The sequence below is a fragment of the Eumetopias jubatus genome, unplaced genomic scaffold (assembly GCF_037043125.1).
Source record: "Eumetopias jubatus isolate StellerSeaLion01/CBP00866 unplaced genomic scaffold, mEumJub1_p1.0 scaffold_7, whole genome shotgun sequence".
NCBI classification, from domain to species: Eukaryota; Metazoa; Chordata; class Mammalia; order Carnivora; family Otariidae; genus Eumetopias; species Eumetopias jubatus.
In genome coordinates, this window is record NW_028274813.1 from 95,048,816 (window position 1) to 95,070,113 (window position 21,298).

General features: G+C 35.9%; 1 protein-coding gene across 3 annotated transcripts in view; it reads left to right on the forward strand.

Annotated features, from left to right (window-relative positions):
* The window catches only part of UNC13C (unc-13 homolog C), a 601,702-nt gene that overhangs the window by 114,293 nt on the left and 466,111 nt on the right, over positions 1-21,298 (forward strand). For all 3 annotated transcript variants that reach the window (XM_028100275.2, XM_088025127.1, XM_028100274.2), the window contains exons 2-3: positions 10,033-10,055; positions 10,647-10,711. In XM_028100275.2, coding sequence (XP_027956076.2) covers positions 10,033-10,055; positions 10,647-10,711 — 88 coding nt within the window. The remainder of the gene's footprint in view (positions 1-10,032; positions 10,056-10,646; positions 10,712-21,298) is intronic.

Consider the following 21,298-nt stretch of genomic DNA (forward strand, 5'->3'; position numbering starts at 1 on the left):
GTATGGTTCACAATTTTACATCAGTTTCAGGTATACAACATAGCGATTCAACAACTCTGTTATGCTATGCTCACCACAAAAATAGCTACCATCTGTCACCATAAAACACTATTACAATATCATAGAATATATTCCCTATGCCATGCCTTTTATTCCCATAATTATTCATTCCATAACTGGAAGCCTGTATCTCCTCCCCTTCAGCCATTTTGCCCATCCCCTCACCCTCCTTCCCTCTGGCCACCATCAGTTTGTTCTCTGTGTTTATAGGTTTGGTTCAGGTTTTGTTCATTTGTTCTGTTTTATAGATTCTACATATGAGTGAAATCGTATGGTATTTGTCTTTCTCAATCTGAGTTATTTCACTTAGCATTACGCCCTCTAGATCCATCTATGTTGTCACAAATGGCAAGATCTCATCCTTTTTATGACTAATATTCCATTTTATACATATATATGTGTGTGTGTATGTATAAACATTCTCTTTGTCCATTCATGTAGCTATGGACACTACAGTTGTTTCCATACCTTGGCTGTTGTAAGTAATGCTGCAATAAAAACATAAGGGTACATATATCTTTTAAATTGGTATTTTCATTTTTGGGGGTAAATACCCAGAGGTAGAATTATTGAATCACATGGTACTTCTACTTTTAATTTTTTGAGGAACTTCTCTGCTGTTTGTCCCAGTGGCTGTACCAATTTACATTCCCATGAACAGTATGGAAGGGTTCCTTTTTCTTCACATCTTCACCAACACTTGTCATTTCTTGTCTCTTTGATTCTAGCATAATAATAATAAAAAAAATTCTAGCATAGATCAGTGGGACAGAAAGAGAGTCCAGAAGTCAACCGTGCTTATGTGGTCAACCTATGGCAAAGGAAGCAAGAACACACAATGGGAAAAAAGATAATCTCTTCAACAAATGGTGTTGGGAAAACTGGAAAGCTACATGCAAATTAATGAAACTGGACCACTTTCTTACACCATACACAAAAATGAACTCAATGGATTAAAGGCCTAAATGTGAGACTTGAAACCATAAAACTCCTAGAAGGGAACACAGACAGTAATTCTTTGACATCAGCCATAGCAGCATTTTTCTAGAGAGGTCTTAAGGCAAATAAAAGCAAAAGTAAACTATTGGAACTACATAAAAATAAAAAGCTTTTGCCCAGCAAAGGAAACCATCAATAAAACAAAAAGGCAATCTACTTAATGGGAGAAGATATTTGCAAATGATAGACCAAATAAGGGGTTAATATCCAAACTATATAAATAACTGCTACAGCTCAACACCAAAAAAGTCCCAGACAATCTGTTTAAAAAATGGGCAGAGGACCTGAATAGACACTTCTCCAAAGAAGACATACAGATGGCCAACAGATACATGAAGAGCTGCTCACCATCACTCATTACCAGAAAAATACCAATCAAACCCACAATGAGATATCACCTCACACTTCACACATTTTTTTCAGAAAAGTTTACATAATTACTTTGCATCTTTACTATCCTGATTTTACTATTAATTTATTCTGTGATTCTTGAGTTGAATATTTACCTTGTCTATTTTAATTAAGTTATATTTAAAATATACTTTTAAGGCTGTCAGCCTCCTATTACAACTGATTTATCCCAGAAGTACATGTATGTACATGTGTGTTGATGTATGTTTAATATTAGATTAGTTATTAATATTTCATAATTTCCACTGTTTCTGTTTTTCCTCCCCAAATCATTAGGGAATGTTTATAACTTTCCAAACATAGTTTTTTGTTTGGTGGTGGTAGCTTTAAATTGCCAACCCACTGTTAATTTCTTGTTTAATTGTTTAATTCCACTTTTACGGAATATGCTGAGGTTTCTTTTGTGGCCAGGAGCATCATCAATTTCTAATAGTATTTAATGTGAAAAGAATAAATGTATTTCAGTTTTCAATTTGATGTGGATTCTGAACCTACACTTCAGATAGGCTTGAGGTTTCCTTTATCCTGGGTAAATTTTTTCCATTTATGTTTCCAGGTAGATGGAAAGTTTCCTTATTGTTTCTCCACGCTCATAGTTTTTATCTCCTGCATTTATATTGTATGTGTTGACATTGGATTAATTCACTGTTTTATCCTGGTAGAAAAAGTTTTAGCTGTTACTGTTGCACAGATTCTGTGGTGTGGGCTTACCACTGAAATTCTAAGAGGAATAGTGACATTTATCTTTATTTTCAATTGTTGTATCTCTAGCCCCTAGCACAATGCTTAGCACTTAGGGGTCACTTGATCAATGCTTGCTGAGTAAAAAATTGTTCCAGTGACCCTGAGAGCAATTTTGGTTTTTATCTCACTATTAATTTTGGATTGCTACTTCATTTGTAGTGATTGGGGAGATTGTTTGTCTTCCTTTTAAGCTTACTTTTTTTTAAGATTTATTTATTTTAGAGCATGCTAGAGTGCATGAGTGAGCACGGGGGTGGGGGAGTTGGGGGCAGAGGGAGAGAGAGAATCTTAGGCAGACTCCCTGCTGAGTACAGAGTCCATCCTGTCTCAGGGCTTGATCTCAGCAAAATAAAGCTGGGATTATGACCTGAGCAAAATCCAGAGTCGGTCGCTTAACTGACTGAGCCACCCAGGCACCCCTAAGCTTGGATATGTTTTAAAGTTTTGTAAATAATTTGAGTATAGCTGACACAAAATGTTAGATTATTTTCAGGTATACAACATATTAAAAATTGTTATCTAGTTGTGGTGCCTGGCTGGTTCAGTTGATGGAGCATGGGACTCTTGATCTCAGGTTCATAAGTTCAAGGCCCATGTTGGGCCTAGAGCTTATTAAAAAAAAAAAAAAGAAAGAAAGAAAGAAAATTGTTACCTAGCAATTGTGCATGTGTGTAGAATTGTGATATAAGTGGGCCAGAGAGCAGAGTCTTTCTATATCATCTTATTCTGCCTTATTGTCCAGAGGACTGGCCTAGATTTTTAAAAACAAAATAAAACCCTGATCATGTTACATGTCACGGTCTTGCTTGAAAACAGTCTGTGGTTCTACATTATAATTAGAGTGTAATTTATGGAATCTATCAAGATTTTTAATCAAGAAACCCTATTCATCTACATATTATTATTTCTTATAATTCTTTACTATCACACTCCCATGTTTCAGTTCCTAATACTCTCTACTCTTTCAAGCTTCAGTGCCTTTGCAATTTTTTTCCTCTAAGAATGGCTTCATTGAACTGACAAATGCCCATTCATAAATCATTGCCCCCATGAATTGTTTACAAACCCAGTGTCCTCTCTGACTGCAGAGTTAAGAGATCTTTTCTCTATGCTCCCATATCAACTTGTTCATATCTTTCATATACCCTTACCATAGTGTATTTTTTTCTCTCAATTTTTTAAGTTAACCCCCCAGTCCATAACTGAACAAAAAAGTATATGAGCTATCATTAATCTCTCACTCAGCACCCACCCCATTATATCCTGAATTACAATGGAAATGTGAGACAGGCCAAAGGATTTCCTCTGCCTTGGCAAGAGCTAATGAATATTGATAGCCTCACAAGACAATTGATAGGATTCTGTAAAAGAGCAGGTAAGGTGCTATGCAAAATATCCAACACATAGTAGGTACTCTGTAAAGGTTAATGGAAATTCAACAATCTTTTGATTACAATATAGGCTTTTCTCTGGATTATTTTCAGCTCCCATCTCATGATTTTCAGGCATAGTATACATATCTTAAAAGTCATATGTATTTTGATATGCTGGAAAATTAAGCAAACCTATTTCCAAAGTGATAGTGAACAATATCACTTAGTGGGAGATTTGTTTTATCCTTGAAGGACTAGAGAGAAAAGAAGGACATTAGAGCAAAAAAGTTTAAGGAATTCTTAAGCTAGATAGGCCTCCAGATCTCAAAATCTTTATAAACTTTCAGATTTCTTCCATCTAAATTTTCTTCAAAAAGTGTTATAGCAAGGATAAAATACCAAGAAAGGAAATACAACAACACAATTTTTACTTTTATCTTACTTTTTTATTATTATTATGTTAATCACCATACATTACATCATTAGTTTTTGATGTAGTGTTCCATGATTCATTGTTTGTGCATAACACCCAGTGCTCCACGCAGAACGTGCCTTCTTTAAAAGTCATCACCACGCTAACCCATCCTGCCACCCCCCTCCCCTCTAGAACCCTCTGTTTTTTAGAGTCCATCGTCTCTCATGGTTCGTCTCCCCCTCCGATTTTCCCCCCTTCATTCTTCCCCTCCTGCTATCTTCTTTTTTTTTTTCCTTAACATATATTGCATTATTTGTTTCAGAAGTACAGATCTGTGATTCAACAGTCTTACACAATTCACAGCGCTCACCATAGCACATACCCTCCCCAATGTCTATCACCCAGCCACCCCATCCCTCCCACCCCCTGCCACTCCAGCAACCCTCAGTTTGTTTCCTGAGATTAAGAATTCCTCATATCAGTGAGGTCATATGATACATGTCTTTCTTTGATTGACTTACTTCGCTTAGCATAATACCCTCCAGTTCCATCCATGTCGTTGCAAATGGCAAGATTTCATTCCTTTTGATGGCTGCATAATATTCCATTGTGTATATATACCACATCTTCTTTATCCATTCATCTGTCAATGGACATCTTGGCTCTTTCCACAGTTTGGCTATTGTGGACCTTGCTGCTATTTTTACTTTTATCTTAAATTGTGAAATAATATATCTCAAATTTAGGTAGTAGGTATTAATATTTTGAGTGGTCACTGGTGAGTAAATATTTCTTGTTACACTGAAAATTATATCTAGAGAGACAAAATCATAGAATTTAGAGCTAGAGGCTTTAGATGTATGCTGGCCAAACTCTCTTATTTCACTTACATGTGAAGGAAAATTGAGTGCTCAGGAGGTCACATGTTGCCTTAAATCACATTCAAAGTTCCTTCTTGAGTATGTTCACACTGGAAACATTGATGAGTTTAATATTCAGGAGACACACTTATATTACATATATTCTTATAAGCTTAATAGTTTAAAGTTCCTATGCAGTGTGATTGAATAGATAGTGATATTCACCTAGTAAATATTTTGTAAGCTTAAAAAAATTAAATAACTACTTTATGAAATTTTGAGATATTAAAAAAATGTACAGTCCCTGGAACTTCACTTTAATCCAATTATAAAGGAGATTGCACTATAAAGTAGATGGATGCATTGTGATCTTATATTAACAGCATTAAGTCACTGAACTGCAAGATGACCTTGTGCAATGATAGGACTTTTGAGACAAGGAGCATTGGGAACAGTCTTATAAGGAGCATCCAGCATGTAATTACAGAGGGTTTTTTTTTGTTTGTTTGTTTTTTGGTAATTACGGAGGTTTAATCAGAATTTGACTAAGCAAAAGAACTACATGTAGAATGAAAGGCAATTTGTCAGGGAACAAAGCCATTGTGAGCGTGTGTGTGTGTGTGTACTGATTATCTATATGTAGTAGGTACATGTATAATGTATATTAAACCTGTATTATATATGTAAATATGTATATACACATAAACATTTCTTACATTTTTATATAGTGTATTAAATATGTTTACTTTAATGGTCACAAATTATTGAATCAAGGTCATAGAACATAATTTTCTTGTTTTTTATTTTTATTTTTTTTTAAGATTTTATTTATCTGTCAGAAGAGCACAAGCAGGGGTAGCGGCAGGCAGAGGGAGAAGCCAGCTCCCCACTAAGCAAGGAACCCAATGTAGGACTGGATCCCAGGACCCTGGGTTCATGACCTGAGCCGAAGGCAGATGCTTAACTGGCTGAGCCACCCAGGCGTCCCTACAACATAATTTTCAACCCATATTTCTATACTTGATTATGCACGTTTTTCCAGGTTTCTTTTTGTGAATAATGAAAGTGCAGATCTTTACACGTTAATTTTTTTTTCAGGACTTAAAATTATGTTAGTTTGCCATGGCTGATAAACAAAGTACCATAAACTGAGTGACTTAGGACAACGGAAATCTGTTGTCTCACAGTTCTGGAGGCTAGATGTCTGAGATGAAGGTATGCTAAAAGGGCAGTGCACCCTCTGAGAATGTTAGGGAAAGATCTGTCCAAGCCTCTCTTCTAGCATCTGGTCAATATCCTTGGCCTGTGGCCGCAGAGCTGCAATCTTTCAGATGGTGTTTTTCTTGTGTATGCATCTGTTTCCAAATATCTCCTTTTTATAAAGACACTGGTCATATTGGATTGGGAACCACCGTATTCAAGTAGGACCTTATCTTAACGATATCTGCAACAGCCCTATTCCCAAAGAAGCCTATATTCTGAGGTGCTGTGAGGACCTCAGCATGTGACTTTTGGGAGACATAATTCAATCTGTAACAAAAAATAATTTCCTTAGCATCAACTTCAAAAAATTTTCTCAACAAAACAGTCTGCTGCTAGATATCACTAAAAATTTTCTAAAAATTTTATTACTGTTTTCACTGTCATCAACCATGCATCAGAGTGTCCGATTAAGGACCTCTTTAACAGCCTTCAGTATTATTTTTAGTATCATTAAAATAGGATTTTTGCTAATTTTATAATCTGAAGGCATAGTTTTAATAAATTATATCATTTTCCATGCTTATTTACCATTGTTGCATTCTAATTTGCGAATTATCTGGTCACATTCTTAACCAATTTTGGAGGCTATTACGGTCATTTTTTTAGAGACCTATAAGAGTTCTTTATATACTGGACATACCAACATATGTGGTTTTAGCAAATATGTTTCATTTTCTTTGTTTTTATATACAAAAGTACTAAGTGGGCATAACAGACTTAATGAACTTTACCTCTAAACTGGAAATGTATCTTCCTCCATAGAGTTAATAAATATTCCTCCTTTCTATTTTTACTCATTTTCTCTCACTTTATATTTAATTAATACATCTGCAACTTCATGGGCTATGCGTGAGATGAGGATATAAATAAGTATTACAGATACTTGACCTATGTTCTAAGCATCATTTGTTGACCAGTGTGTCTCTTTGTCTTTAATAACAATCCATCCTTCCTTATTTCTTCAATTCTTAAGTACAAGGGTTTGTTACTTGGCTAATTTTGTTGAGTTTATCTTTCAATCTATTTTGCTGGGACAGTAATATTTGGTTACTATAGATTTTTAAAATCCTCACAGACTTTCCTCATAATTCTTCTTTTAAAAGGTCATAGATGTTTTGACTTATTAATCCAGTTATACTTGAAATATTCTTAACCCTACAACAACTTGCGATTAGGATTTTAACTACTAAATCTATAAATGTGTTATAAAATAATTTATCTTCCCTACACAGGAAGATGAAATAAATTTTATTTGGATTTTTAGATAGTTCCAAAGAATGTAGCTTATTTAAGGTTGTTCACTCAATGTTGAATAAACATTTACTGGCCATCTACTATATTTCGGAAATGGAGTAGAAATTAGAAAGAGGAGGTTAAAGGCACTTTTATCTAGGAGGACGGCAGATTAAGAAACTGACAAAAGATGAAGATTAGCCAGGAGGAATGCAGTGTGCAGTACTCATGCACACAAGCCATGAATCCCTGAGATGTTACAAGTTTCCAGGAGAGAGAAGGGTATGCTTTCACTGAGTTTTAGAGGCTGACAGACAGCTAGATGAAGAAGGGGAGCACTTGTTTTAAGAAAAGGAAACTGAAAATGTAAAAGCACACTGATTTCAAAGAGCATGCCATGAAGATGAAATGGCAAGAACTTAATTTGACCAAAGTGTAGGGTGTGAATGAGGGCTCATGAGCCTGCAGTAGACATAGATCTGTTTTCTCTCACGTGGGCACGGGGTAGCATTGGTGGGTTTTAAACAGGGAAGTGGTGTGATCTTAACTGTATTTAGAAAGGTTTCAAGGAGGACAGGATAGCAGGTTGACAAGAAAGGAGTAGGAATGAAAAAAGACTTGTTGGTAATTGATAAAAATATGTGTCAGTGGAGGAATGAATGAAACTTGAATAATGAATTAAAAAGTTGAAGTGTCTTCGATTTAGCAGTTGAAAAATAATTGACTTTGTTAAGATTACATTTACTTACTGGAATGGTTGATATAGAATCCAGTTATTAATAGGAGACAATGTCAAAGTAATGGATATTTGAAATCAGATCTCATGTCATTGTTTTTCAAGCTAGTTATTGCGAGGTTGTAGGAAATAACTGTTCTTATTTTTTTGTTTATGTTCACTTTACTACTTATTAACCCTAACAGTTTTCCAGGTGACTTGTCTTTTGGGTTAAAGATGAAAATACAACTTTGTGTTCTGCCTTCTAACATTTATGTTGTTTATTTTTTCTTTAATTGGTCTGCTTTGCCGTATTGATCAGAATTTCAAGAAATACGTTAAAATGATGATTGTGGACATTTTTGTTTTGCTTGGAATAATGGGAATGCCCTAATACTTCACGCTTAGATTTAGGTCTCTGGAAGCGACATGTTTTTTAACATAATAAGCTCAAGATTCATTCCAGTTGATTTTAAATGTTTAAAAAGTGATTTAGAGGGTTTTGTTTTGAAATTTTATTGAACAGCTTTTTGGTACCTATTGAAACACAGATGCGTATTGTCTGATCAGTTGATATCTCATATTAAATTAGTTATTATAGGATTTTAAATTGTGCTTGTGACAGTTTTCATGGATATATTATTCTTATTTAATGCTTAATATTCTGTATTGTATGCAGTATCTTAAAATTTTCTATGGCCGTAAATAAGATCTTTTTTTATTATTTGTGCTTTTTTCTAGTTTTATATTCAAAGACTTAACTCTGAGATACTGTGAAATATCTTAGAGTCGAAAATATTGCCAAGTAATTAATAAAGCCATACTTAATGAGTCGAGAAAACAAATACATTTCACATTTTTATCAATACAAGTTGTCACTGAGCTACATGACCTAGATAAACCTTTATATTGCCGGGGCTCATCCATAAAAATGAAAGGTTTTGACTCTCTGAACCCCAAGGTCATTTTAGCTCTAGCTTTCTGCCACCTTGTATTCAGAGAAGTTCCTCCAGCTTTCTACTAATAAGCAAAACTGAACTAATAAGTTTAAAAGCAATACTGCTATGTCAGGTAGAAATGGACCATGCCATGAGGACCATGGCAGATTCAGACTTGAGTTTAAAAACAAAAATTAGTCCATCGTTCACCGTTGTTCATCTTGGGTCCAAGAGCAGTTGCAACTGAGAAATGTTTACTCTGTGATGTATCTTAAATTGGGCTGGAGAACTGTGGACCCCGCTCTGTTTTGTTCAATTTACCTGGAACATGGGACTTAAAGGGCAGCAGGTGAGGTTCGGGGGCCCTAGATTCGTGCCCCACTTCTGCCATTCCTTAGCTTTGTGATCTTAAGTCACTGAAGTGCTTTCAGGTATCAGTGTTCTTGTTTGTTTGTTTATTTTTTATTTGCCAAGTGGAGTATATTTGATTAATCTTTTAGCTCTTGAGTTTCCATGGCAAGCCATAAATAATCCATGCTTAATAAACCTGCGTAATTTATGTAGTCACCTGGGGTTTACTTGGACATATATTCATCTCAGTTGAGTCTCTGAAAAATGTTTGGAGGCCAATAAGCAAAATGTCCATGACCTTTTTGCAGAGTTGGGTCTAGATTCCAGACTCCAGAGAATTTGGTAGTTTGCCCCATGTGCTTAGTAAGTGGCAGAGCCCCGGCTGGGGCTTAGGACTTCAGATTCTTCAACTGTGTTCTTTTCTTTATATGACATATTGCCTTTCATTAAACCCTACAATCACCCTTGGATACTTTTCAAGCATTCTGGCACATTTTCCAGCTCTTTAAATGATGAGGACCCTCTTCCCTTGGGGTTCAGCCTTGAAATTCTGTTTACTTATGATTTTAAGCAACGTAAAATAGTAATGCTTTGTTCATGTATACGTTTAAGTGATTTCGTAAAGTACCCCTTCTAACATTTATTCCTTCTTTTCCTGATTCTCTTTCAGATAGCAGTTCTGTGGATGAAAAGGTTTTAAATCATACTTTTTCTTCTCTCCTGAGGGACCTTGTCTTTTGTACATGTTTGTTTGTGACATATTAGACCTGTTTTGGTTCCTCTGTTTTAGTTGTGAAATGTGCATGTTATCCCAGCTTCCCATTCTTCGGTTGTCCTTTAAGTGTGCCCCCGATATGCTGCATTTAAGAAGAGGGTACACCTTGCCAGCTGCGCTTACTTTAGCTTACACTTGCCAACCTAGGGGTCTGCTGCGGTCAAACTCAGCATCTGTTCTGAGGTCTGGCTAATCATGATCTCCCTGACTCATTCATGGTGTTCACTGCACCTAGCAACTTTTAAGGGCAAATCATATTGGGGAATAGGATATATTTTCCTGGACTGTGCCAGTGCTTTTATTTAAATGCTGACAGCTAATTTCAAACCGCCCCCTCCCCACAAAAACATAGTAGCTTTGACTTGGAGCTGACCCTGCTTAGCATCTGTCATACTAGGTGTTACATGTCTAGTGCAGTTGACTTGTGTCCCAAATTCATATATATGCAGCTATGGTATGCTAAAGGCCTGTTTGTTTTTCTTTTGTTTTTTTCTTGTTTCTGATTTAAGGCTCGAATAATAAGTGGCCATGATTTGGACGCTTCCAAATTCTCTGGACTCCAGGCGATTGGTGGGTGAGTACATTCATAATCTTTTTAATTCATTCCATTCATCAGTGGTACTTGGCTGTGCTCTCACCATATGCAGCTTGAACGCAGGATGCTGCATGATGGTATAAGTAACTAGCCTTACTGTTGCTTTTTTTTTTCACAAAGTAGCTTTTAGAGGTTTTTTTTGTAATAATGTCTAGTTGTGTGTGCATATATATATAATTATGCTTACATGTGTCTATATACAAAGAACAAAGGCAAAATCACCTAAATGGATTGGTTATTAACATTATCATTCTATGCACAAATCACATAATTTTACATAAATGAGTTAAATTAACACAATACCATCTTTTGATCTGCTTGTTTGTGGTTAATGAAATGTGCATGAATGTCTTCCTATGTCAATAAGTCAATGAATGTAAACTTCATTGTTATTTAATGGTTGGATGAAAGTATTTAAAATTTAATCATGAAATAACGTATGAAGTATATTTTGCATGTAAAATACTCAAAAAGCAAAGGATTTCATTTAATGCCCACAGTTACACATTGGTATCAATTTGTAGCCTTTTTTTGTCACTTGAATACATGTCTATGTTCCTATAGAATAAGTAGTTTTCTATTGTGTCTCTTTGCCATAAACTAGGCCATTCTAGAAACAAACAAGCACTGATTTAGTAATGACATTGTAGCAAGTATTGTTAAAATTGTTTCTTATATAATGACTGATCTGTGAGGTAAGTACTAATTTGACCTTCATTTTACAAATTAGGGAGCTGTTGTATGAAACAGTTTTAAAAAACCTTTCTCTCCATACAGCTCGTAAGTGGCCAAATCAGTATCCAAACCCAGCTAGTCTGGTTCTAGAGTCTGTGACCTTATTCAGTAGGCTATCCTGCATCTCCAACTTTGGGTTTTTTCCGTTTCTCTTTGTCATTTAATAACATGGCTTGGAAAACTTTCCACTTCATTATTTCTAAGTGATGCAAATATTTCAAGACATTTATAGAATATTTATTCATCTTCTGTTATTGGATTTTCAAGAATATTTCTAGGTGCCTGTACTGCAAATGATACTATAACAAATGTAATAGATTTTTAAAGTGAAATTGTCAACCAAAGCTTATGCACAGCATAGACATGTAGAAAGATAGATTAGTTTTATAAGTGTTGACATTTGAACACGTGTGTACAATATAAAGAGAAGCAACATTTAAATTTGTGTATTAGGGTTTTTTAGGCAAAGACATAGTTTTACATTTATGTTTATAGTACTCTCACTCTTCAAAAACCTTCTGTTAGATACATTCACATGTTACTTGCTTTAAGTTAAATGCATAAAATTTCACATTTTAAATATGGAGCTCCTGGAAAATAACATAGACCATCTTTAGTTTGATATTTTTCAAATAAAAGTTTGATTTTTGTCAAATAAGTCACATCTTCATTACATTTATGTCTATAAACTCTTCAAAGTTCTTAAATATGTGAAGAACTACTCACATCACTATTACAATGTCACAATGGTTTAAATGTATTAGGAAAACTAGCTGTGATAAAAGACCACTATGGATTATTCATAGAAAATTTAAAGGATTACTCTCTCTCCACTACTCCCTACATACTGTGTCTTTAAGTTTACTAGAAAATGAAACTTGACAAAATGGAAGTTTCTTAGAAAATAATTAGGTTGAATTCCAATTTGATTATGAAAACATGTATGTCATGATCTTGAGGACTTATCTGTGTTTATGGTCTCAGAGTTCCTGCAAATCCTCCCTGTGGCATCCAGTACTTAATAACATCTTGCTTTCCTAACTCATATCTAAACGTGAAGTTTTATCAATGTCAAAGCAGCAGAGTTAATCTGTACCCCTGTTTTAAGTGCAAGCTGTGTAAATGGTTAGCTAAAACAGATTATCTATCTTTGCATTTTGAACAGATCCCTTCCATTTCACTTTTCCAGAAACTTCTTTTTCGAAGATTTGCCAAGAGATTTTAACATTATGATGGTAAGGGAAAGGGTGATAATTTTCAGTCATCAAGAGAATTTGCCATTATCTGAATGCTAACTTCCTCTTGAAGAACCTGAAGGGTACATTTATATTTAGCCTTCAATCCCAACCTCTTTCAGCAAGATATACTTCTTTTACTTTTTCTATAAATATTTTAAAGTATGTTTTTATAGAATGAAACATTACTATAAATCTTCTAAATATTACAACTTCTATTGTCCTGGAAAACAGACTGGAGCAGACTTTCAGAATGGAAGCACCGCTTTATGATGATTCTCCATCCCTCTCTCTCTCCTCTACTTTCAACATTCCTAACCAGTTTAGAGCCAGACCACATCGACCCTTTCCTCCCCCTTCTCAAGTGTCAATGAAGGAATAATCTATACACACTGAAACCAGATAATGGAGTTAACAGTGCTGCTCTGATTCATCTCTTGGCACATCTCTTGTAAATGTTGCTAGAAAAGACGTGGCAAACTTTTCTTTTTCCCATATATCAAAATAAAAAAAAAATCAGGTAGGCTCTGGAAAAGGAATTGGGTGAGAGAAAAAGATCAGAAGAGAGGAAGAGAAAAAGCTGGAAAAATGCATGTTTCAGTGATAGCATTAGTATTTAACATTGTACTTCTCCCAGTTGTTTTACAGGAATTTGGTAACTTCTATCATATTTGTAAGCTAAGGGTCCTACCAGAAGCACACAGCAAGATATTAGAAGTACAAGAGCTTTTTGGGGGGAAACATCTGAGATAAGTGGAGAGACAGCAGAAGTAGATGAGAGAAACCTCTGGACCATAATATGGGTCTGACATCTGTGAGAGGAGAGGGGGAAGGAAGGGGAATTGAGCATAAAAAGCCTTAAACTGACACCAATGAGGCTACAGGAAAGTGCCAGACCAATAGGAAGTCCTAGATAAAAGGTTAACTGTAGAAGGGTCCCACATTGTGCATATGTGGCCAGCTGTATTACCTCCACCATTTGAGGAATGGTAAACCATTCAGTCATTGGTTTGGATCAACTTGATGAGTATGGCCTTTGGATGAATGCTGCAGTGGATTCTGGAAGTGTGGTGGCTGAAGGCTGTCATCCAACTACACTTTTCTCAGAAGATTTACTCTGAGGGGTTTTGAATGACACATGCCCGTGGCTACCCAGCCTCTGATAAGTCAATTTGATGAAACTACTTTAATAAATGATAGTGAATGAAGTCACACAAGTACCTTCTCCAAATATGAATCACTTTTTAAAATTAGAATGGCATTCCTTTGGTTCTTTGATTGTATGTAACTTAAGTTCACCCTTCACTGGACATTTATAGTCAGAGTTCCACTGGCTGCATGATGAGGAACATTACAAGGCTTTTATATAGTATCTTTCTAGTTTTAAGGTACTAGCCTTGTCTGCACTAGAATTCAGGGAAGTCCACAAAACCATGGTGAGAATAAGGAGAAGATGGTTGGGGAGAGGAGATTCTGATCATCTTTGTTCCATTTCTTCTCTAGTTTTCCAAGTTCTCTTCAGGATAACTCTCTTGGAACTAAGTTCCTCAAGCCTATGTGTTTATTTCCTGTTGTGGTTCTCAACCAGGCTATAGCTGCTTTCCTAATCCAAGGAATCTGGGGGTGACTTTGCAACCACTACTAGGATTATTGAACTTTGGCAGGAAATGGGTGATGTTGAGAGAGGTGAGAAAAAGAAGATTGTTGAAGGGCAGGACACTAAGAGATTGCCAAATAGAAAAAGAGAAGCTTCCATTTTGACCTCACTCTCAAATAGGTACAATTGTGAGCACACACACACAAAAGTGTGTGTATTTGTATATGCATATGTGTATATATACATATATAAAAAACTTTGCTGACATTTTCAAGGTGGTTTGATTATTTCCATGAATGACTAATATGATGAACATGAACAAGCAATTATCAGCCAAAGTTCTGAATAATTCCTTTGCTTTTAAATTTACCTTGGTTAAAATAGTAATTTTTTTTTGTTACTGTTATAAAACCTGAGTTAGGTTATACAATATGTGGATATAGGTGGTTTAATATACTTCTGATACTTGTCATGCTTCTGACATTGCTTTTGTATTTCTCTAAAGTTGAAAAGGTTATATACTGTCCTCATGCCCTATGTCCTCCTCCTGGTTTTGACCTTCATGTTTGGTCAATGCCTTAAATCATTTAAGATGGCAGCTAATGTTGTTCTTACTCTCCAGAAGCTCTTAACTCCTCTTTTCTCATAGCAGCCTCCTCTTGGGTAGCCGAAAATTTTTGTTTCATTTTTTCCTACCTAGTCTATAAATGAGATTCTCCCTTATGCCCTCATTTAACTTCCCTACTTTCAAGAAAAGGCGCAGAAATTCTCCTAAGTCTAAACAGTGGCTGTTTCCACCTCTATAATCCCATCCTTGGGTCAGTGGTTCATGCTACACAAATATATCAGCATGCTCTGAACCAAGGGTGCCAAGTATTAAGAAAATGACAGCCCCTATGTAAGTTTGCTTTAGTCACAGTGGCAGGTTACTCTTCAGAGAGAAATGGAAACCTTTGTCTTTCTTGTACTTTTCAGTTAGTTTTTTATGTACGAGTTCCTTTCCCTTCAAGGGATTCAGTATAGTAGTTCACTATAGATTTAGGTAAAAATGAATTCAAATTAGAGCTTATTAATATAAGAACTAACAGATGCAGACAGCTCTGCATTCCTAATTCATTATTGGATTGCAATTCAAATCACCATGCCCATAATTTTTCAACTTATTTTTATTCATATTGCCATTAATCTAGTTTTAATCCTCAATACCTTTTACCTAGGTGAATGCAAAATGATCTGCCTTCGTTAATTTCTCCGCATTAAGCTCAATCTATACACTGTTAAAGATTAATCTCCTTAACGCACAGCCATTTCTACTTAAATGTGTTTAATGGTTCCTCATTTCTGCAATGTAATCTTTCTATATGGCTTTGAATATCTTGATTTCTATTTCTTCTTGATTTCTATTTCTCTTTAAAAGGAATTATCTCCCTTTTCTGTTCCCATTTGTGTCAATCCTATGGTACATATGAATTTAAGTTGCTTAAACTAACAAAAATTTAATCTTCCAACCTGATTTTAAACTCTTTAAAGGCCTAGAGTTGGCTTTTTCACTTAGATTTTCCTCCATAAAGCTTATGAGAGTGCCTTGCCCATATGAGGACCTCACTTATAAATTAATCTTGCTTTGGATTTGGCAGTCTCTTAGATGAGTTAGAATTATTTCTTAAAAGATTCAGGTCCATTGCATTTTAGGAAAAAAATAAACCTGAAGCAATCATGGATTCATGATAAGACATATATGAGAAGTACTGGGAGTATTAAAAACAGCTGGTCCCACCCCTTCCCCCAAATTCAGTGTTGCTAAATCCCTAAAAGAAAAAAAAAAAATCAAGGGACTTTTCTCCCACTAGATTTAACCCCAGTTGATCAGAAGGCCACTTTGCTTTTGATCTTGAATCCCTGTTTCTCTACTTGGGAGAAACTTGTGAAGTTTGGGTAGAATGAATCCATAAAAATATTACTCTAATTATGCTCAGATATAAATTTTGCCCTTTTATTCTCCCATCTGAAAACCTTAGCACCTTAGAACACCCTAGATATAAATTCACACTGTATTAAAGATTTTCTTTAATCAGTTCCATTATTACTCCAAGAAGGAGACCTTTTATAATTAATAATTGGATGACCCTTGTCACCTTGCTCTTTGTAAAAGTAATAAAGGGAGTTGTCTTGCTTAATCCATTAAAGGTTGAATAAAACCTGGCCTCTCTTAGCGAATGTCAGATGCAGTCATGCCGCAGGGTAGTTAGATCAGCAAGGAAAAGAATCTCAGGCGAAGCTAGGGGAAGTCCCAACCCTACTGTAGACTCTCCATAGTACCAGGCCCACTAGTCCCCAGCACTCTGCCTGTAGTCCTACTGGGCAGACACATTATATCCTATAGACCAAGGTTTGGCCTAGACAAAGAACCTCTTAACTGGGAAAGCTGACAGCAAAAAGGTCACCAACTTTCTAAAACCCATGCATTAAGAACTGGTTGCTAAGCTGCCATTAGCTTCCAATGCATCCTCTCCCCTCACTACCTGCCCCCCAAAATGCTTATCTAATTCTGGCTTGCTACTGGCAATCAGTTCTCTAATTCAGGATCAGCTGAATGCTCCAAGGCTTTCTTGGAAATTACTCAGGAAGCACTTGATAACTTCTTTATTTAGAAAATCATGGGGTCATTAGAGTGTATCTTGATACTAGCCACAGGGGCATGCTGAATTCCTTCAATGTGTGGACCTACAAGACTCCAGGACCACAACCATGACCTCTTCGGGAACCATGGAAAATATATCTTTGGCATGGGATCTATGGAAGTAAGATCAAAGTCACTAACATCTAAATCAGCCTTATAAACTATTTGTGGAGTGGATTATAAACCATTTCCTTTAGACATATTGTTTTTCAACACAGACAGTGGCAAAAAACTTATAGTACTCAGTAAGTAATCAAAGGACTAAGAAAATGAAGCTGTTAAGCTCAAGCAACTAATAGCTTACAGGTGACAATGTTAAAGATTGACACCTTTTCAATATCTCCTATTCAGGCCTGAGATTGTAGCTTAACATTCTTTCTTACTCAGTAATAGACAATAAACACAGAAGAGACATGTGAGTATTACCCACTGTCAACCCAGGGATATTGTATAAGACCATCCCCCAGCTCCAATCCCCAGTGATACTGTTGAACAGGTTCTTCCAGCTTTACACATCCATAAGAAACCTAATTTCTACCATCATAGAAGCCTTTTTCTGTGCTTAGATGGCCGGCCATAGAAAATTCTTCCAAATCCATTTTTTTTAAATTTCATTACTTAATACTTAAGGATAAAATCTTTAGGATCATCCTGGGTTGCAGGCAAGGGCAAGCCGAAATTTTACTCATTGTATAAAGGCCACTCTTTTATTCTTAGAGATAGGTTTATGTTTTAGATTCAGAGAATGTACAAGACCCCTCTTCTGTATCAACCCAAGATTCAAATAATGTCTTCATTTCAGGGAAGGAAACCACAGCCACCATCAACTCTGACAACTTCCCTTTAGCTAGTTCCTTGCACTGGAGCCTTCCTTAATTGTGCACAGCACTGGTTGGCTCTTCAGAAAGGGCTTGCTTTTCCTTTAATTTTCAGGTGACAGCCAGTTGAAACTACACCCAGCAAGGAGTCTGCCTTCCCTTAGTTTCTGAAATCACTACCTCCACTTCAGAGTACTTGAGACATACTTTAAAGGAATCCCAAATCATGTTTTCCAAAGATTAGTATTTGAGGTCACCTCAGTTTTAGTGATAGAAGTTGTGTCCTACACGCAGCCCCTGAAGCCACATGTTTTCTTAATTGGAAAAGTAAGGCAACCAGCATAAGCTTAAGTGTGGTGCTACTTCTACCTTCTCACCTTCGCGACGCTTACTCAAGTTTTCTTTCACTGCTCTGGGACCCATCTGAAAAGAAAAACAAAACAAAACAAAACAAAACAAAACAAAAAAACCCATCTCTCAAGCTAGTGCTTATCATAATTTCTTTAGGTTCTGAACATCATGGGAGGACCCATGTAATGAATCGAGCAGCTACTGAGGACAATCCAGTCTCAGAAAAATAAACTTCCTAGTTAAGATACTTGAGGAGAGCATATTTGTTGGGGAGGGGGGAGGGGAAAGGGTTTTAAAGAAGCACGTTTTTCTAAAGCCTTCTCTGTGTTCAGTTTGCTTACTGAACATATGCGTGTTATTTCCTGTTTTTTAAAACATCTTTAATTATGACATCTAAATCTGACTTGGCTTAAATTTATTAGGAAATCAAAGAATCTTTTGGGATACCATATAGAATCACCACACAGAATCGAGTTTAATCCTCTAAGGCTTTCCAGGTAGTTGATATGTTTGAGGAGTAGCAAATTAAAATCACTTTATAAGGAAAATATTTAAGTAGTCAGTCTTTTAAAATAATGCCAGTTCAGTAACTATGGAAAATATGTTACGCTGAGCAGAATAATCACTTATGTTTGAAAAGTCAGATTACTTGTGTCATCACCAGTTTTAGTCAAAAAATATTGAAAATAACCCTATTAAATAAGATGGCAATTATGAGTATCATGGTTCCTAAGCCTGCTGGTTCTTTCCAAAATGCAATTGATATGGCTATTGAGTACACCTAACATACATAAAACATCTTAGGAAAAGAGGAGCACTGAACTTGATTATTGTTTTTACCAATAAAGCATATATCAAGTCTGTTTTTAAGTATCTTTTGATAAATGAATACCATATTCCATAAAGGTAAATAATGTTTCCTCTTATAGGCAGACTATAGTACAATAGAACAATAAAATAATCCCTGCCGGGCGCCTGGGTGGCTCAGTTGGTTAAGCGACTGCCTTCAGCTCAGGTCATGATCCTGGAGTCCCGGGATCGGGTCCCGCATTGGGCTCCCTGCTCAGCGGGGGGTCTGCTTCTCCCTCTGACCTTCCTCTCTCTCATGCTCTCTACCATTCTCTCTCTCTCTCTCTCAATAAATAAATAAAATCTTTTAAAAAAATAATCACTGCCAGCAAAATAGTATTTTTCCATAACCTTGTAATTTTACTGAAAGTAATAGGTTTTAACGGGGCACCTGGGTGGCTCAGTTGGTTAAGCATCTGACTCTTGATTTTAGCTCAGGTCATGATCTTACAGTAATGAGATCGAGGCTTGTGACGGGCTTGCACTGGGTGTGAAGCCTGCATAAGATTCTCTCTCCTCCCTCCCTCTGCTCCAACCTCCCCTCAACCCCACCCACTTGTGTGGCGCCTCTAAAAAAAAGAAAGTAATAGGTTTGTTTAATCCGTAATTCTTAATTAAACACAGAACAGCTTCCTGTCAGAACCGTGCCACAATTCTGTTATAGACTTTCAGTCTTCCTTAGCATTTAGGTACAGTATGAAGTATAGAATAAAAAGAAACATTTTCAATGTCATTTTTTTAGTAATAATTATTTTATTATAACAGAGCAATTATGCCATATATAGCAACAATTACAGTACCTGCATTAAAATAGTCATCATATTGTCTGAAATTTCTGACAGAAAGACAAGATATTCTCCCACTTAAGTTTTAGTTATTCCACTATTTGTCACATTAACTATTTTTTTTAATTTTTATTGTTATGTTAATCACCATATATTACATCATTTGTTTTGGTGTAGTGTTCCATGATTCATTGTTTGTTCATAACACCCAGTGCTCCATGCAGAATGTGCCCTCTTTAATACCCATCACCAGGCTAACCCATCCCCCTACGCTCCTCCCCTCTAGAACCCTCAGTTTGTTTTTCAGAGTCCATCATCTCTCCTGGTTCGTCTCCCCCTCTGACTTACTCCCGTTCATTCTTCCTCTCCTGCTATCTTCTTCTTTTTCTTTTTTCTTAAAATATGTTGCGTTATTTGTTTCAGAAGTACAGATCTGTGATTCAACAGTCTTGCACAATTCACAGCACTCACCGTAGCACATACCCTCCCCAATGTCTATCACCCAGCCGCCCCATTCCTCCCACCCCCAACCACTCCAGTAACACTCAGTTTGTTCCTGAGATTAAGAATTCCTCATATCAGTGAGGTCATATGATACATGTCTTTCTCTGATTGACTTATTGCACTAAGTATAACACCCTCCAGTTCAATGTCATTTTAAAAATGGGATACTATCTCAAATTTATAATTATAAAGACATAAAAACTAATACCTTTTGAAAGTTAGAATATGACAGGCCCACATCCAAGCATTATTTGTGCATTACCTCCTTTGATTCTCATCACAGTGTTTTGAGGTAAATGTTACAACCATTCCATTGTTCAGGTAACAAAAATGTGACTTAGAGACATTAAATATGGTCACAGTCAAACAGTGGCTAAGTGTCAGAGCCGAGGTCTGAACTGGGTCTACCTGATTCCAGAGTTTGGCTGCTTCACTATTAGGCCAAATCAATTAATTTGCAAATGTATTATGCTTATTTCTGGTTTAGTTTTTTCTTTTAATATTGTATTTTCAACTTAATGTTTCATTATGCATTGGTCTTATAAGATTTCTAAGTAGGTATATCAATTAAATATTGTATATGTATTCCTACCTAAATTCCAGAAAGGCATTTGCTAAGCATTTTCATAATAACCCCGAAAAAAGAAAAAAACCACCTACATGAATTAATAATGGATTGAATGATTAGACCCAAAGTATAATTTGTGAATAATTTTGCACTGGGGAGGCTCTTATGGAATGCTTCAGGAATCGCCTGTAGGCAGATTATTTTTAATTGAATGAGATGGAAATATAAAGGATCTGATTGTAGCCTTTGGGGGTAACATAAGGCTGGGCAAAATAACTTGTGTGTTAGATGATGTTAGATAATTTATCTTTTGGATAAATTAATATCCAAAAGATCTTAGCATACTACAATAATCTGAATCTAACAAGAAGTATAAATGGTATACCAGTCAGGATGAGCTAGGTTACAATACAGTAACATCTACCGAATTTCTGCATATTAATC